Source organism: Cariama cristata, unplaced genomic scaffold (genome assembly GCF_000690535.1).
Source record: "Cariama cristata isolate BGI_N322 unplaced genomic scaffold, ASM69053v1 scaffold34086, whole genome shotgun sequence".
In the NCBI taxonomy this organism is placed as follows: domain Eukaryota; kingdom Metazoa; phylum Chordata; class Aves; order Cariamiformes; family Cariamidae; genus Cariama; species Cariama cristata.
In genome coordinates, this window is record NW_009623262.1 from 8,672 (window position 1) to 26,320 (window position 17,649).

The 17,649-nt window shown below is 39.7% G+C and overlaps 1 protein-coding gene across 1 annotated transcript in view; it reads right to left on the reverse strand.

Annotated features, from left to right (window-relative positions):
- SCRN1 (secernin 1) overlaps positions 1 to 15,016 on the reverse strand; it is a gene marked incomplete at its 5' end in the record, with an annotated part of 15,064 nt that extends 48 nt beyond the window's left edge. Inside the window, 6 exons of the mRNA XM_009702665.1 lie at positions 1 to 99; positions 2,100 to 2,280; positions 4,220 to 4,385; positions 5,541 to 5,735; positions 8,679 to 8,881; positions 14,785 to 15,016. The exon at positions 1 to 99 is cut by the window's left edge and continues 48 nt beyond it. Of these exons, the coding sequence (XP_009700967.1) occupies positions 1 to 99; positions 2,100 to 2,280; positions 4,220 to 4,385; positions 5,541 to 5,735; positions 8,679 to 8,881; positions 14,785 to 15,016 (1,076 nt within the window). The remainder of the gene's footprint in view (positions 100 to 2,099; positions 2,281 to 4,219; positions 4,386 to 5,540; positions 5,736 to 8,678; positions 8,882 to 14,784) is intronic.
- Positions 15,017 to 17,649: the final 2,633 nt, after the last annotated feature.

The window sequence follows — 17,649 nt, forward strand, 5'->3', positions numbered from 1 at the left end:
AGGATCCAGAACCTCTGTACGAGTAAGGATATCTTCCATTGCTTCTAAGCCTTGTTTCTCAAGGTCTAACATAATCCTCATCAGCTTCTGGCCTTTATCCTAAAGGCATGAAAGAACCAAATTCAATTAACCAGCAAACAGGCTTGTTAAAGCATTTTACTGCTCTCTTCTGTTAGGGAGATCTTTTCAAGTATTTTTAAAAATGAGAAAGCTTTTTTAAGTACAAACTATTTCTGTTAATAGTTTTTTTTTGGATGGTCAAAGGCTAAAGAAAACAGTGCTGGACAATTTATAAATTAAGAAAAATAACCAAGAAGGAGTTGCTAAGTTTAAAGCAGAGAAGGAAGGTGGAGTGAAAGATGGATAGAGGGAAATGATATAAGGCTTGTACACATGATGAAGAGGTAAAGCAACTTCTTAAGCCTGTAAACCCACAAACAGAACTGTATGAGAAGACCAGAAGCCCCAAGGATTGTACAGATCATGGTATGTACGTGTGTATCCCTCAGATCATCGCCCACAAGATGAGGATCAGATCTGAAATGATGTGTAATGTAACAGCATTAAGGCTCCAGATCCCAGGGGAGGCTTTGTGTGCCATTCTGACTTACTGCTCTTCATGCTTCTGGGCAGGAAACTCATTCTGTTTTATCCAGATGTTATTTAAAGTCTACTTTTTTTTTTTTTTTTAATGGAGAAGTGCTGTTTGTTTTGCTTGCAGCTTTCAAAATTGAATTCCAGAAAAAAAAGGCATTTAGAATGAGCGACGGTGCTGAGCTTTCTAGGATTTATAGCAGCATTTGTGCAGAAAGAGTACAGCACCTACACTAAGGTTTAGGCTCTCAGGTGGGCAGCTTTTACAGCATGCAGCCTGACTAGAAACTACATTTCCTTTTCTATCACAACTTTTGGTGTCACACTCTGGGACTTTAATAGGGAAGAGTTCACAAGATGCTAACGTGCCTCTTCTAGGTTTTCTCTAAATTAGCATCTCGCATAATGCTATGGGAGCCCACTGCATACTGAGTCAATGTTGCCACAGAGGCTACAGATTTTAAATTAAACCATTCCAAGGGATTAAAAACCACATCTAGGCAAAACTGTGTTTAAATAAAGTTTGTACTAGCAAAGGTTATCGTGGTTTCCTTAATTACTGACGGAAAGTCTGAATGTCGTTTTAATCTTAGCAGGACTCTGACCTACGCAAATACGCACAGAGGAAAATTGCAGAAAAGCAAGTCCTCTGTGGAAGTTCAACATGACTATGCGAGTCTTCCACAAATTGCCCAAAATACCAATGCAAGCAATGACTGACATACCCTGGTGATCTCTCCCTCTGTTCTACTTCCTTATAACCAGTCACTCGGTTTACTGTTGTAGTCGTAATTGCAAACGTCAAAGAACAGTTAGGGAAATACAACTTCTGCTGTCATAGTGCAAGTATGTCAGTCAGCTGGAAAAGCTGTACAGGATAATCCCCTTCCTATCTTTATTTATTCCGAAATGCATTCCCATAAGAGATCTTCAACACTTTCGGTTTTTACACTGGAAGGTTTTCAGCCCTCAGGTACCTGTTGCATGGCATTGGAAAGTGTCCTTTCCTCTTGCATGGCATTTTCTGTTAATTCTTACAAATTAACAGAAATGCATTAAATGGAGACTTGCAAAACTGTCATTTGCAAATTATTCCTTCATAAAAAAACCCTCCAACTACATAGTTCTTAATCCACCATATAATTTAAAATACAACATTCCTGCCATCATCCTATCATGTAATTCTGATACCATGTTGCACTAGCATCTAGTGTTCAATAATCATTTTAAAGGACTATATACACAATGGGGATTGAGCAAGCTAATCAGCTTGTTGATTTGACTTTTCACTTTGCAGAAGTAATGCAGCAGAGCAACACACTCAGGATAACAAAAAAACCCTCTATGCAGAATAGTTTGTCCTTCAGAGGGCATCATTATTCTAGCTAAACTTGTAAGGATTCTAAGAATATTCAGAGAATGTTTTTCAATGAGTGACTTTGAAATAAATTATGAAGTTAGGGATCTACATTTACTTCTTTCATTCCACATCCCACAGCTCTTACCTGATCATTTTCAAGGAGAGCTCGGGCCCACTCGTGTGCCTTGTACAATTCATGCCTGCGATCAGGTTTCTCCTGGAATCGAGGTATCTTTTTAGCAGGGTCATCATTGCCAAAAGAAGGAGACTGTACTTTTGGTACTAATTTTACATCATCAACAAAAATAAAGGGTTTAAATATGGACCTGAAAGAAATGAGAATTACTGCTTGCAGTAATAAGAGAGATTTTATGTGTGTTATTGAAATGTTCACCAGGCTATTTTAAAACAATAGATACAGAACAGTATTGGTAATTCATCTACACTAGGCATGGACTAGGTTAGAGAGCTGGTACTGGTCACAAGCAAAATAAATCTATGTGCTTTAAAAGAACTGGGTTTGCCAATTACTGCAGAACTTTATTACCCCTTTTTACCTATAGGCTTCTTTGGTCTCCTTCATGCCAGTTCTGCCACTTCTTTAGAAAAGTAGCACTGTGTTTTCCTCTCCCAAGTGTTTTTTAACAGATCTCAACATTCAGCTTTGCATCAGTTTTTCTCCTCTGTTCACACTGCCATCTCTTCTTCTCCCAGATTTAATTTTCATTAAAATCACAAACCCACACTTGCGTGGAGCAGGGAAGATTACATACTTTGCTCAATATCAGAGGATTTGGCATATAACCAGCAGCACTTCAGAATTCCATGTCAAGGCAGGTAAAAAAGACATAGCTACCGATATTGTGACACTTCATAAACAACTTCAACACTGAGTTTGGATCTAAACTCCAGAGAGTGACAGACAGTAAAACCCCAGCAATTCAGGATCTTCGTTCCCGAGAATCTGACAGCAGGTATTGGCAAGTGTGTGGAGAAACTGCCTGCCTTCCCTTCAGGTACACAACAAATCTGCACCCTGCATTCTGCAGTAAAGAAGCTGCCAGAAGTGCAAGACTTCTGCAAAACATGATTAATAACCACTGCCTGCATACAGTCAGCAGGTTTTTTGCTGCTACCCTCTCTGTCACTGTCATGAAGCCTTGCTGACTAAGAGTTTATGTGACTCACTAGCTGCATTTCAAATAATGCTTTTGTTAATGCATTGGAGTGTAAAAGAAAGCAAGCAAGGACTCTAAATGAGGTTTTTTACAGCTCAACTCTCCAGCTTTAAAAAGGACAGTAATCCCACCAAGACAATTTGAAGCCTTGCTCCCTTTCATCTCAAAGGATTTGCATCAAGTCAAAGAAAAGTTTTGGTAAGCAAGCACAAAATTCATACTTAACCCAGACAGTCCGAGTTGCATAATGCAAGGTGGGTGGAAAGTCCCTTTGGCATGGATGACTTCTGTAGCCCTCAGTAGAACCTACTGCTTACTACCACTCTTCTTACAGGAATGACTGTCAGCTCTTTAAGGGCACCATTTTCTTCCCCCCCTAACCTCTTTGCCTCAATGCAAGTGGCAGATCTCCTGAATAACTGCAAGTGGTTTAGTTTAATTTCTGTGAATCCCAGGTGGATTCTGTTTAAAACACAAGATAATTCATTAGTTCTTTGACCATCTGGCCCATGACTTCCCTTATCTCCTCTGCTACTTTCAATTAGAGAAGACATCATTTAAACCAACTGGAAATTATCCCTCCAACAAAAAACATACTTAGGATACCTGGGACTTGCAGATGTTTTGCTCTGTTAACATTCTGCTGTCATACAAGGCTACCTAGAGTACGCACCCCCTCTTTGCTAGTCAGATACTTCATCCATTTCAGTTTTGCACCCACCTGTTCAAGAGAAGCAACTGCAACGTGTACAAAGTGTACAACCCCATCATCTCAACGAGAACCCGTTGGAAAGCAACTATGCTGGAGGAGTAGTTCCTGGGTCCTCCCTAAACTGCATTTCCTCTAGAAGCTCTGAATTTAGGCAAAGTTCTAGATCCGGTCTTTAAGCCCAGTGGTGTCCATTCAGAATTGCAGCAAGATGCAGTTCAGTAACACTGGACTGTCAGATTGTACACCAACTACCGACTGCATTTCTGGTTAGAACATGCTCTTGAAGCACGTTCCAATTAGGGTATCAGGGTTTGTTTAATATCTTTCAACCCATGATGTGCTCTGTACCCAGCGAACCCCAGTGCTGTGGCTTACCTTGAAGGGTCTGGTGTGCCAGTGAAGTAATGAACACAGGGAAAACTAGGGTCCTGAGGCAGAACAGACACTATGCTAGCTGTAGTAAGGAAAGATTCAGAGTCCACACAGACACCACTATCCTTGTCACGCAGGACATCAATCATAGCTTGTGCGGAAACGTCACCTATATGAAGTGGGAAAAAAAATAGTTCTCATTCTACTCCCTGCCTATGTCTTATCACAGCTTTCTCCCCACGGCACCTCCATGTTTTCTTGCATTACCCCTTTGGCAGGCAGGGCTTCTTCCCCAGCAACTTCTCAAACCCTGCACTGACTCACCCCTCCTCGCACAGGTGCCTCGGTACAACAGGAGACATGGAATGATCCAGCAGTCTGCAAGATTTGCAGCCATAGCCACCTGTCTGTAGGGCGTCCAGGCGTTTTAGTGCTGTAATCCAGGTTTATTAAGACCTTTTACCTTATGGTCCTTCAGAGTTACTGTATCTGCCTCAGACACAAAGCATGCTCTGTGTCTACAGCCTTAGCAGGAACTCTGCCTTGCAATAAAGATTTCACCTCTACACTCTTCTTGACATTTGCCAACATGTGAAGATGCTAACAATCTAGTAAATTCACATCTGTACTAAAGGGTTTTTTATAAAAAGATATTTCTACCATTTTTCACACGTGAAAAAGCAGATACGTGTCAGCCACACACTGCTGCAGCTGGTCATTTCAGAGCTGTTTTGGCCAGCTGCAGTGAACTTCAGTAATTAATAAATTTTGGTCTGGAAATAAACCCTTCTTTTGACTGAAGGGAATTGGCACATTGTCTGTTCTAGTAACTTTGTTCTGCTCGACAACTGGAAGATTTCAGTTTGCAACTGACTAGCACTGCTTTTTCCTTAAACTATGACCTTAATTCCTTCTCCAAAAGCCTAAGCAAACTTCTCAAAATGTAGAATCCATTGAGCTCAAACTTTCATATGTGAAACCATTTTTGGTTTTTGTAATGCTATAATTTTAGTATTAGGTAGGGCCACTATAATTACACCAAAGCACAAATGTAGCAGCACGTCATGCACATCAGAACAGCAGCGAAGAAAGTTATTTTATAATTGCAATCCTGTTTTAAAACCTTAAATTTGAGGGAGATGTTAAAGGCTTCATCCTAAATTGTGGCAAGTTTAGGGACAGTCTTCAGATTTGGTCTTGCTTTCCACATGGTTTACCTGTGGAGGTATTCTCAGACACATGTAGTTAAGGACAGAATGCCTGAAAGGAGGCAGTAGTGACTAAATACCCTGCCGCACACACAGAAAGATGGTTCAACACTTACCACCTTGCTTTTCTAGGCTCTCCCTGCCAGAACAGCAGGCTAAATGGTCATCAGCAAGAGAGAACACTTCAGAAAAATTGAAGTCTGAGTCTCCGTTCCACCAGCCTTGACTTCTCACGTAATTCCTTAGTTCAGGATGCTCAGCATCAATTTTTGTAGTTAATGAAAGTTGATTGCAAATGCATTTCACTCCCTCTGTACAAACAGCCACATATTAAAAGAGAGCATTAATACAGTTTTTCTGGGAGAAGCTGGAAGGACAATGTAATTTCAATTAGGAAACAAATTAAACCATTAGTTAGGATGTACATTTGGCATGACTGCATAACTACACATACACAGAATTACCAGTCACTGCAGGCTGCAGAGCTTAATTCTCTGTGCCCTACTTAGATATTTACACTGCCTTGTGATGAACAGTGGTATTTAGTCAGAATACCAGTTTCACAATCCATACTGCATTCATTCTGACCATGAAGTAACAGTGGTCTCCAAATGCCAAAGGTACCTGCCTCATCTATTCTCCAATGGTGTATTCCACTGCCATAACAAGGCTTGCGATCTGACTTGATTTCAACATATATTTCAGCACAGCTGCATTTAGTTTCATGAACCTTTCTTGCCACTCAAAACTGAAAATTTAATTTAGAAAATGTTTTTAACAGCTTACCAGTTGCTTTAAGCTTCCCAGTTAAAAAACAATTTTATTGCAAGCAGCAAGATAGACTTAAATTAAGCTTAATTGTTAATCTTAGAATTTAAAATGGCATGAAGTGAAAAGAAAGTGTAAGTAGCCTTCAAAGAATATTAAAGGTTTTTTTAATTTGCTTTTCTCAAAAATACTGCAGCGCTTATATTCAAATATCTCCAGATGACTTCCAGTGGCTGCTGCAGATATTCCTCAGAGAGAATAAAGCAAATGCATTAGAAGCCAGAGAAAGAGCTGATAACGTAAATCTGTAAACTAAAATAAAACCAGATTATAGAATTTGGCACAAACTTTTTCTTAAACAGAAACGAAAGGAGTATTTGTGAAAGTTATTAATACTGCCTTCCACAAAAGTAAGCTTGCTTTTGTAATGCCTCATGCATGCAATTTAAATAATGAGTAACAACTTATACTAGGAAGTTCTGTGCATCAGTCTGCAAAAAAGTCAGTGTCATTCAGTTCTGACACATATTAGGATAGCTGCCAGCTTGTTCTGATTCACTTTCAAACAGAATACCTCTCAGGGAATTTTCTTGACTTGACTTGAGCAAGCCACTCCTTAAGAGCCCTTTAAATATTACATTTAGCAACTTGTATAAAATAGTATTTTATGGTTCTGATCCCCCTCAGAAAAAAATTAAAATTTATCAAGCAAATAAATTTTTCCACTCAAACTGAAGAACAGTAATAGGAAGGATTTTAAAGTGTTTATCCTTTAACTTACGGTCAAAGAGTCGCTTGATAAATTTTCACTATAAGCTTTAGAGAACTGCAGCAGTAATATTAGAAAGACAACTCTGAGGACAGTCTCAGGAAAAAAATACCTTCACACTGGGGAATAACACATTTTCCCTGTTTTAGAAGCATTTGTGCATTCATTTGAAAGCTTAAGAGGCACGCTTATGATTGCAAAAAAGAACCCCCTGAACAACGTATGAAATACAGGGCTCTTGCATAGCCAGCAGCCTTTCTTCCTGGCAGCCTTGGCAGGCTGCAGGAGATAGAAACTACTTATCTGCGGCTCACAGGGACCTCCTGAAGAGAAATGCGCTGGTAAAAATCAGAACAGAGCTGCAGGATTGTTTCAAAAAACTGCAAGCAGCAGGTGAAGGCAACAGTTTATTTCTAGGAAGAAGGACATGAAGGTTATGTATTGCTGATGCAGCTAAAAAGGCTAAGTAAAAAACACTGTTCTTCAAATATCAGCCAGGCAGGTCAACAGAAGAAGACAGGCTGTCAATGCGTAATCCCAGGAACCTCAGGAGCCAGCTGCTTTCCAGAATTTGGATTTTATCAGGATAGCATTATCAGTCTTCCCTCCTCTATGTTTGGTATCTGTTTGTGCTAGAAGACTTCCTCCATCTTGTAGGTATGCTTAAAATGCAAGCTTTGCTTGGGAAAACACCATCCCTGCTAAGGTAAGCTGATTCATATTTGACAGCATGAACTAACAATCTGCCATCACATGACATCACACAGCCTGGGGTTATTTCTTTGCTTTGCTATTTTCAACAAAGTTAAACCTCCCTCCTCCCCGTATCTGCTATCTCCTACCCCTTCAGTGAAAGGGAAATGAAAAGAGAATTGAATGGATGTGTCATAGCTCAAAGCATGGATGACAACAATCCTCTTAAATTATCTGAATTTTTAATTCATTCAAATGTGAGTAAATTTTAAAAAGCTCTACTCTTATGAAAATAAAAATCCCTTCAAAACTAAAAACAACAACTGAGAATAAATTAAATATATGCCTTACACAACCGTATTATATTAAGGCAGCACATATTTGCCAGCAAAGTTCTAAGACAGTTCAGCCACCAAGCCAGTGAAATCTAGAAGTTAATTTGGCAGCTCTGGCTTCACACATACAGAAAAAGAAACCACCCACAAGTTTAAAGAGCAGCAAAGTATTGTTCTGCAGTATCAGACAAGAAATGGGGATATAAGGGGACTATATCTATTGCAGTAAAGCAACCAGCAGCAGTCCATTCAATTTACCACCTAACACAAGCCCTTTTCTCAAAGCTATCAATGCTTATCCTTGCCTCTTAATATTTTACATTTTTAAGTAACAATTTGGACACTCACTCCATTCAAAAGACACTTGACATGTTCCAAACAGTAAATAAATCTGGGAAAATAGACTTACCAAAGATAAAAATTTAAGCATGATGATTATTACACAGCTTACGTACACAGGCAACAATCTCCAGCTTCACAGAAAACGCTAAGTCACATCAGCCAATGCAAACCAACATTTAAAAAAATAAGAGTACAAATATAGAAGATGGTTAAAATTGATGATTTAATCAAACACTTGCATAAATTAGTCACTTATTTAAACTCAGGGATCTTAAGACCAATTCTCCCAAGACAATTCTTTACAGCTATTTATAATAAGAGAGGTTTGCTGTGAGTCACAAACTGACCTGTGATTTTTTCTGCTGCCCAGTACTTTCCAGAAGTCTCCAGTATCCAGGCTTCATTTCTGTCCACAATCAAAAATGCACTTTGGAAAGTATGGCATGAACTCCCATCTTCATAATAATTTCCACCTTGTCCGTGCTCTTCCAACAGAGCAACTATTACATTCAATGCTTCTTTAGCTGTTGCACCCCTTTCTAGGCCAAGTCTATAAGAAAAGGGTAAAACAGAGATTCACGTGTCACAGTGAGGTCACTGTAATTTAATACATTTTAAATATCAGCACTGATCTGGTTTTAAAATACCAAAGTGTCAGGTATGCCTAGTGTAAGAATTCTTGCTTTAATGAGTTACTAGAATTACAGGATGAGACATTAAATTATTTAATTTGTTCCAAGTCTTTATTTTATACACTGGTTGTTTATTCTCAAGCCTATCATAGCTGGTTTTTAGTTTTTAAAAAAGAGTCCAATTACCAACCAATGGCCTCAACTGCACTGTAAACATGCAATGCTCTATTTATCCCCCCCAGGCAGAATAAATTTGAAGGACAATTTGCAAAGGTCTTTTTAAAGTAACAGCTGTATGCAAGTTTACTTTTCTGTACAGAATAGTGGGAAATTGCAAATTAATATTACCAGAGATCAAAATAGGGAAGGAGTATTCAGTATTACAATCTCTTTCCAACCTCTCTTTCCCAATGCTCCAATATTTAATTGGCTACGGAAGCTAGATCTATGTTATCCTTTGATGCATACTGCACGCTGTAGACAGAAGCATTTGTGCACAGTGATGCTTCAGTGTTCCTGCAGAGGCTTCCCCCCAAAAAACATTTAACAATTAAACACCAGATACGGCTTTTGTCTGAACTAACAGTAACCATAGGTCTAAAAGAACATTACTTTAAAAGGAAGTTTGAGCAAAGCAAGGGTATTTCAGGGAAAAGTAAACTGAGGCATGAGAATAGGTTTTACAAAGCTATAGGGAATGACTGTATCCTGCCTTGAATAAATGGGATGAAATAATCCCTTGAGGCAATTTACAGGCCTAACCAAGTCAACAACAAAATCAGCAACCAGAAGAGTCCAAATGAGACCTGCAAACGATTCCACTGATTCCAAAATGCAATTACTGGTAATGAGGGAATGCAGTATTTCAAACAACAGCATATCCATGCCTCCATCCTTTGGGAGAGTTACCTGGATCAGTCCCAAATTTCTCTCTATTGGTTATGTCGTCTTAATATTTTCCTCTGTGTTTCTTTCTGTAATAGTTCTATGGCCCAAGTCATTTTGACTGATGGACAGTTCCAAGAAATTCACCTTTTTAAATTTAAGTACGATGCTAGTCTTTTCCATTCCCCTGGAAACCACATGGCAAGAAAACACTACTCTGTTTCTTTCCTAAAAACTACAGTACACAAATCAAGTCCTAATAACTTGAATACAAATTTGTTGATCTAAATACTTTTCAATCTGATCTCTGCATTGGGCCTGCTTTGTTAAATAGTTGGCCACTATTAGCCTTGTTTTAGGCTGAATTATCGAAAGCAGTGATTTGGTCTCTCAGCAGCACCTATTTATCACTCGGTGACTAAAGAGAGACAACTAGAATTTTAGGTCCTAACTTACAGTGACAATTTCTCCCCCATCATCTTCTTTCTTTGCATTTACAGAGTCTGTCCCTCTTGTCTTGTTTCTCTTATTAGCTGCAACTTGTTTTGTATTGTTGTCTCCATTTTCAGTCCCTACGCATTTCTGTTACTCTTTTATTCTTCTCATCACTGGTGCAATCGCTTTTTCAGAGCAATACAGAAATGCCAGTCTTAGCACATACCACAGACATTGTTTAAAAGCCAGTCCAAAAGCATGTCTTATTTATTCCCTAAGAACAATTCCAAGAGCTGTCACTGCCACAGGTAAATGAATGGGCTGACAACTAACTTGGTGACCATATAGTCATTAGATTCAGTGATAATCTGCTCCCTTCTCCCCAGTTTATGACCAAAAGCATTAGGTTACAATGAGATCAAAACCTGCCAAGAGACATAACATCACACTAAAACTGAAATTTTCGATTTTCCTTCTGAGATGGTTATAGTCTAGCTTTCTCTGTCAAAACTACAGCAGAGATTCAGGCTGCAAGAAATCTCTCTTTTTTTTTTTTTTGCAAACAGCTCCAATGTTACACTTACTTCCATTTAACAAAGGCTGAGGCTCTCCTTTTGTTTAAGTGCTCCGTCAGTCAGGCACAAGGGACAGCAAAAACCAAAGAAAACAAAAAAAACCCTACCCTACACAACAACCACACTGCTCATCTTCACAACACTGTAGGTCTTGCCAGTTATCTCAGCATCACTGTCCTGGGTAACTGCAGCATAACGCTCATCCTAACACATTTCAGAGTACCCTTCAAGGTGAGCTGGAAGAAAAGTTTTAAGTAATTTCACCCCCAGATGAGAGCTTGAATTATTCATTAAGAAAACTTCAGTGATTTAGTACAATCCATTGCCTCAATACCTCCAATATGCTATCAGAGCATATTATAACCTTGTCAAAACAACATTATCTTAAGCTTTTCAACTTCAAATATCAGCTACAAGTGCAGACTTTCCAAATGAAGTAACTAACACACATGATGATGACATTTTACTTTATTCAGTTTTGATGTCTCTAAGGAAAGAAATTGGTAAAGAAATTAACACCATTTTAAAGAGCATTCTTGACTCCCTGCCAAGACGGGCATCTCTGTGTGGCTGTGAAAAAAGTGACTGCACCAGTGATGACAAGAACAAAGAAATAACACGAACACATAGGGATTAAAAATTAAGACAACAATGGAAAAATAAGGGTGTACTTTACAGGTTTCTTCATATATACCTTTTGTATGACAATGTTGTCCTGTTCTAACTGTATCAGCATAAGCAAAACAGTACACCATCTCTTCATATGAATGTACTTCCCTAAGTAAACAGGTGCTTTATAGAGGCAACTGTGCCTCAAAATAAGAAAAAACTGCAGCCATACTAGAAAGAATATCTGAAGAAAATCCTCATAAGCTAATCAATGCAGCAATACTGGTGCAGCTTTCAAAGACCAGCTTTTGAATAAATCCCTGGAACAGAAAAGAAGCACTTCGTAGGAATTTGTGCTGGAATCTGTTTTCTCTCAATTTTCCTTTCTGCTGCGACTAGGTTCATGTTCTCCATTTAGATAAACTGGGATGAGGACAAGCCTGCATGGAGTAGGACCAACTTCCACCTCTCAAGTCAATCACACAAACTTTATTAAATCTTAAGAATCATTCATACTTTCTGACATGCTTTGATACACTATCAAGCTATAAAACTGTAGATACCTGTCAATCCTCAGATACAGCACTATACTAGGTAACACATTGTTTTCAGTCATTAAGCCAGCAGGCAGTTACTAAACATGCTAAAAACTTTGTGAAATACATCTTTACTAATGTCCATCATGGTCCTTATTGAAAAAAATGTTTTTGCCTATGAGGCTGCAGGATGAATTTTCAATTTCCTATTTCAACAACAAAACATTCTGACCTCAGAACACTACCCTGCTGAAAGACGGCTCTGGCCTAACACCATGTGCTCTTACAACACCCACCTACAGCCTTTGCCCACGTTGGCTGGATTTTAATTCCTAACTGAAAAGTGACAATTCCAGATGAGTTCAAAGAGAGAGGAAGTCTCCCCTACAGAAAAAGAATAATCACTTTAAGAGAATGTAGAAGCAAACTCCTGGGGGAACCTGAGCATTCAAGTAAAATTTAATTCTACCACCTGGATGATATTCCTGGGTTGACAATTCTTATGCCTGCTCCTCAGTTTCTTTTGCAGGGAGCTAGTCATACGTGCACACAGAATGTCAGTCTTTGTCCGTCATCTAAGATCTGACACAGATGCGGAAGCCCAACATACACAGAGGTGTGAGAACAATTTGGCCAGCAGAGATGTGCATTTCTTAATTAGGCTTAAAACACCTCAGTTTATTTTTATTCCAATAAATCCTAAGCAATAGAATTGGTCTGTTCTGCAGATGGGTAGAAAGAGGTAGACCTGGTGCTAGCTGCTTCACTGCAGCCTATACAATAGATTTTGTACTTGATGGCTCTCTATTCTATAAGGCAATCCAAAACAGATAAGCTTAATGCAACTGGCCAAGTCTTCACAATAAGAGAAAGAATCACTTTGGCTGGAACGAGAGGCAGATGGTAGTCTGCAACACATCTCTAGTTCTCCTTGCCTGAAGCACTCTCTGTCTTCGAGCTATGAACAATTTCTTCTGCAGATAAGAAGGAAGAGAGGGAGGGTAATATCTACAGCTGATGCTCACTCATAGTTTATGACCAGTTTCTCCTTATTTTGTTATCTCCTGATTTGCTAGTGTAGGTAAATCTAGAGCTGCTGGATGACGTAAATATTTGAATGTTAAACAGGATTTTGAGAGTGCAATAATTGTGACCAAAATAAGCAAAACTCTGCATCTAAGCCAATAGTTTGTTAAAGTTTCAAAAGGATGGTAGCAGGAGGGGAAGAAATAAAAGTGGAGCTTGGAAAGTCACCTAACATATCCCTTTCCTTGACAAAAGCTTTTCCTACATTTTCTTAAAAGAGCGCTTGAGTCTATTCAGTCTCCCTTGATGCAATTAAACTCACTAGTCCTCCTAGGTACAGCATCTCCACAGATTCCTTCAGTAATACAAAGTTTAGAGAAAATACCAAAGAGAAACATAACCCCAATTCCCTCATGATTTTCTCATTAGTCAGATTCTATAGATCTCTGATCATATTTCCCATTTCCACTGCGTTCACTTCAAGTGGCTCATGTTCCTCTTGATTTATGGTAGCTGGAACCAGATACTGTATTTCTGCAGAGACATCATTAGAGAACAGTTACAGTTTCAGGCAGCTATACACCTAACAACAATTTCTTCTAACTCATGATTTCCAGCTTGCTTATGAGAATACCTTCTAAGGTTTTAATGCCCTCTTAAAAGTCAAGGTTTCTATTTCATATCCTCTATCCATAAAATTTGTTAACTCATTACAGTAGTAAAGTAGAATGGTTTGACAGGATTTTTCTTGACTAACACTTATCATTGCACATTTATCAACTCCTCGATATTTAAGTGGGTTTTTTTTCCCCTTCAGGAACTGAGGTTAAGCTGGTCTATAACCACAACTCTTTTTAACTCTATTAAGTATAGCCACAACATTTAACCTTTTCCAGTCATCCACAACCTCTCCCATCTTTCACTAGTTCTCAAGAAAAATTAGAATTTGCCTGAAATTGGTTCAGCCTGCCCATTAAGTATCCTAGGACAAATTCCAGCAGGACCACTGGCTCTGCCATTGATTCACTTAAATAAGCAGTTGTTGCCCTGCTCCATAACTAAATTAAGTCCATTTGCTCCCCTTCTCTTTGTAATTAGTTTGCACCATTTCCTCTTGTTCTTTCATTTTCATCTTTCTCCTCCCACCCAACTCTCCTTTATATTCTCTCTACTACAGGATCAGCATGCAGGTTGAGACTTAAAGTGCAGCACAAGCCTTTTAGGCAGACAGCCTTCAATGAACAGACTTACAGGAGTTTGTCTGCCAGCATTTAAATAAGGGCAATGGTTTGCATTGGAATGCACGGGCTGAAGTGAGGCATAGTAGTTTGTTTATGCCTACAGTTGGCTATAAGCCCAGGATAAGCTTTTTAGGTCAGAGCAGGCTGTTGTAAAGTGGGGGAGAATGAAGGGCACACCAGCAATCTGATGTTGCAAATTAGTTAGCAGTTCCTTACTAACAGTGTAATCATTTCTCTTATCCTGTCAGAATAGCCACTGCTGGGCTGTAGAGCGGGTAGACAAGGTAGGTTTAATGAACCCACATTAGACTGGTACATACTTGGTAGCTGAATCCAGATTCCAAGTGTTCCAAGTGTTAACTCAGCTGTGTCTTGAGCTCTGCCTAGACAGGTTTCCTGCTTATACTGTTTTAAAAATCTCCTATTGCCACCACCACAAAGTTGTTACCGGGCATCATCACCATCTAAATCTTTGGTGTTTGAAAGGCTGATCACAGCTTGGCAAGCCACCCACCTGACAAGATCCATTCCAAGCAAGGCTTCAGATTCAGAAGCTGGTTCTCTGGTCAGGACGGCTTCGTTAGCTACACAGACTCCATGCTCGTTAGCTCCCATTTCTGCCCCCCAAAGCCAGGAGGGCCTGCTCAGCACAACAGCGTGAGTCTTCGGCACCTGCTCAATCTCAATATACGTGCACTGCAAAGACAGCAGGAAGAGAAAAAGCAAAACGATTGCAAGCACTTCATCTAATGCAGTGACTCAAGTAACGCGAGACTTCAATATATAGATAGGACACACGTTATTTTAAAGAAGTCTGTGTCTTGTGTATGAGCGGGGAATTTTTTTAAACAACGTTCAACTGTCATGCTTGAACCTTTACATCCTTGTATTGCAAAAGTCTGGGAAAACTCATCTCTCCTGATGGTTGGAAGGCTTCAAAGAGTGAAGCAGAACCCAAGTGCTAGAATCAGTGGAAAGTAGCAGTAGACAGACTGTACTGTTACAGTAAAGAAACACAGATCTTGTTTGTACACAGTAACAACATCAAACCATTCTACCATCTCACCTATGCACAATCTCCAGTACTTAATAAAGTACATTGTTCAGTTACCATTGTTACACTAAGTAGATCAGAAGGCCTCCCCCTCTCCCTTGCTGCCTCCCCTGCAGCTGCCCCCAGGACTGAGACTGCAGGCAGAAAGAAAAAATAAAATAAAATCAAAAGACTTAAAAAGATTCAGTGGAACACTTTGATAAACAGTCACAGGAAATAGGCACTGGATTTGCTTACAACTGATGTTTCTGCTATTTTAAATGGTCTACTGTAATCACAGGTCTGTGGATGTATTCTGACAAGTCAAATATATAGAGGAAGGCTGCAGAGAAGTTGCTGAAACTGCAAGGAAGAAAGAAATTATGTTATCTTTCAAATACATTTACTCTTCCCTTGCTCTAGGACTTAAAAACAAGCACTGTTTTCCCAGATAGCATGGGAGAGCTTGATCCATCATTAGATCATTGGCTTGTACAAGCCAGAGGAATGGGCTTCACATTTTACTTCTGAGGTCACATTAAGTTCTTTAAGGACCAAACTCCACAGAATTTTCTTTTGAGGAAACAGAAGCTGTGGTATTTATGAGACAGCTCTTAGTGTCCAGCATTCCACTGTAACGTCTTCCTTGCAGGAAGTAATCTGCAACATTTTTCTGGAGGAATATTTGGTCAGCCATATCAAAGTGAGCAGGATAAGCTAAATGGACTTGTGGAAGTTGTTTGCCATGAAAATAAATGCTGTGTCTACATTAAAACCTAAAGCCAAAGGAATCAGTCCAAGATTATTAGCAGTGAGAAGCTTTTTTTTTTCTAATCTGTCTTTCCCCCTCTAAGGGTCACAGCATGATCATCTTCAGCCCCTAGTCTTGAGCAATAATTTTTACAGTCATAATCTAGCATGCAATTAAAATGTATGACAGACTATCTTTGATCAGAAATGGTATTTTTAGAGTCTTTCACTCTGATCATGCAAGAAGGACACAAGAAACAAGCTTGCCACTTTCATTAAGAATTGTGTGAGAACGGGTCAAACTGTCATCTTTCTATAAAACCAGACAAATTATAGACGAAGTTAGAGGATGACTTCTCATGGAGTATACAGGTTTAAAAAAAAGAAAGGGGGAGGGGGCTGGGGAACTCTTTAAATTCTAAAGGAATTAAAAATAGAGTATGGACACGCTTCCCTTTTCCTTTCTACTGTGTGCTTAATTTTTGGTTTTGGCTTGGGCAAGAAGACCCCAGCAGAACTCATCTGCTGTATTTGTTGCAGAAAATCTCTAATATTCGACCAAGCTGTTTGACCAAATTGCTTATACAGACCTTGAGGTGCTGGAGCATGTCGAGAGAAGGGCAATGAAGGTGGTGAAAGGTCTGGAGCACAAGTCTGATGGGGAGCAGCTGAGGGAACAGGGGTTACTTAGCCTGGAGAAAAGGAGGCTGAGGGCGTCGAGAGAAGGGCAACGAAGGTGGTGAAAGGTCTGGAGCACAAGTCTGATGGGGAGCAGCTGAGGGAACAGGGGTTACTTAGCCTGGAGAAAAGGAGGCTGAGGGGAGACCTGATCACTCTCTACAATGACCTGAAAGGAGGGTGTAGCCAGGTGGGAGTCACCTGAAAGGAGGGTGTAGCCAGGTGGGGGTTGGTCTTTTCTCCTCAGTAACAAGTGATAGGACAAGAGGAAAGGGCCTCAAGTTGCGCCAGGGGAGGCGCAGGATTGGATATTAGGAAGAATTTCTTCACCGAAAGGGTTGTCAGGCACTGGAATAGGCTGCCCAGAGAAGTGGTTAAGTCACCATCTCTGAGGATATTTAAAAGATGTGTAGGTGTGGTGCTTAGGGACGTGGTTTAGTGGTGGACTTGGTAGTGTTAGGTTTATGGTTGGGCTGGATGATCTTAGAGGTCCTTCCAACCTAAATGATTCTATGACTGTAATACACTATGATTTTGTAGAGGCAGATTCCTCATCTATTGAGGTGCAACAACATCTGGCACTGGCTAGGAGCTAAGATCCAACTAATAAAAACACTTTATACACTTCATCCTTTGTTTCATTTTCTAACCAAGCCACACCAGAGCAGGTATTTCTTATCAAGACTCCCCCTTCTCCATTTGAGCTGACAGCAAGCAAATTTCATTATTGACATTCTGTGCAAATTTTTTTTTTTCAGAGCTTTAGGCCAGTGCTGTTTGGATAAGCACTTAACGCATGTGTGTGAGTGAACAGAGAATAACTATTTCCTGGACGTGCAAAGGAGGAGCTGCAGCAGCAGGAAAAGGGGTTGGGCCAAGTACCTTCCCACAGTACATGTGAAGATGTGACCAGAGGAG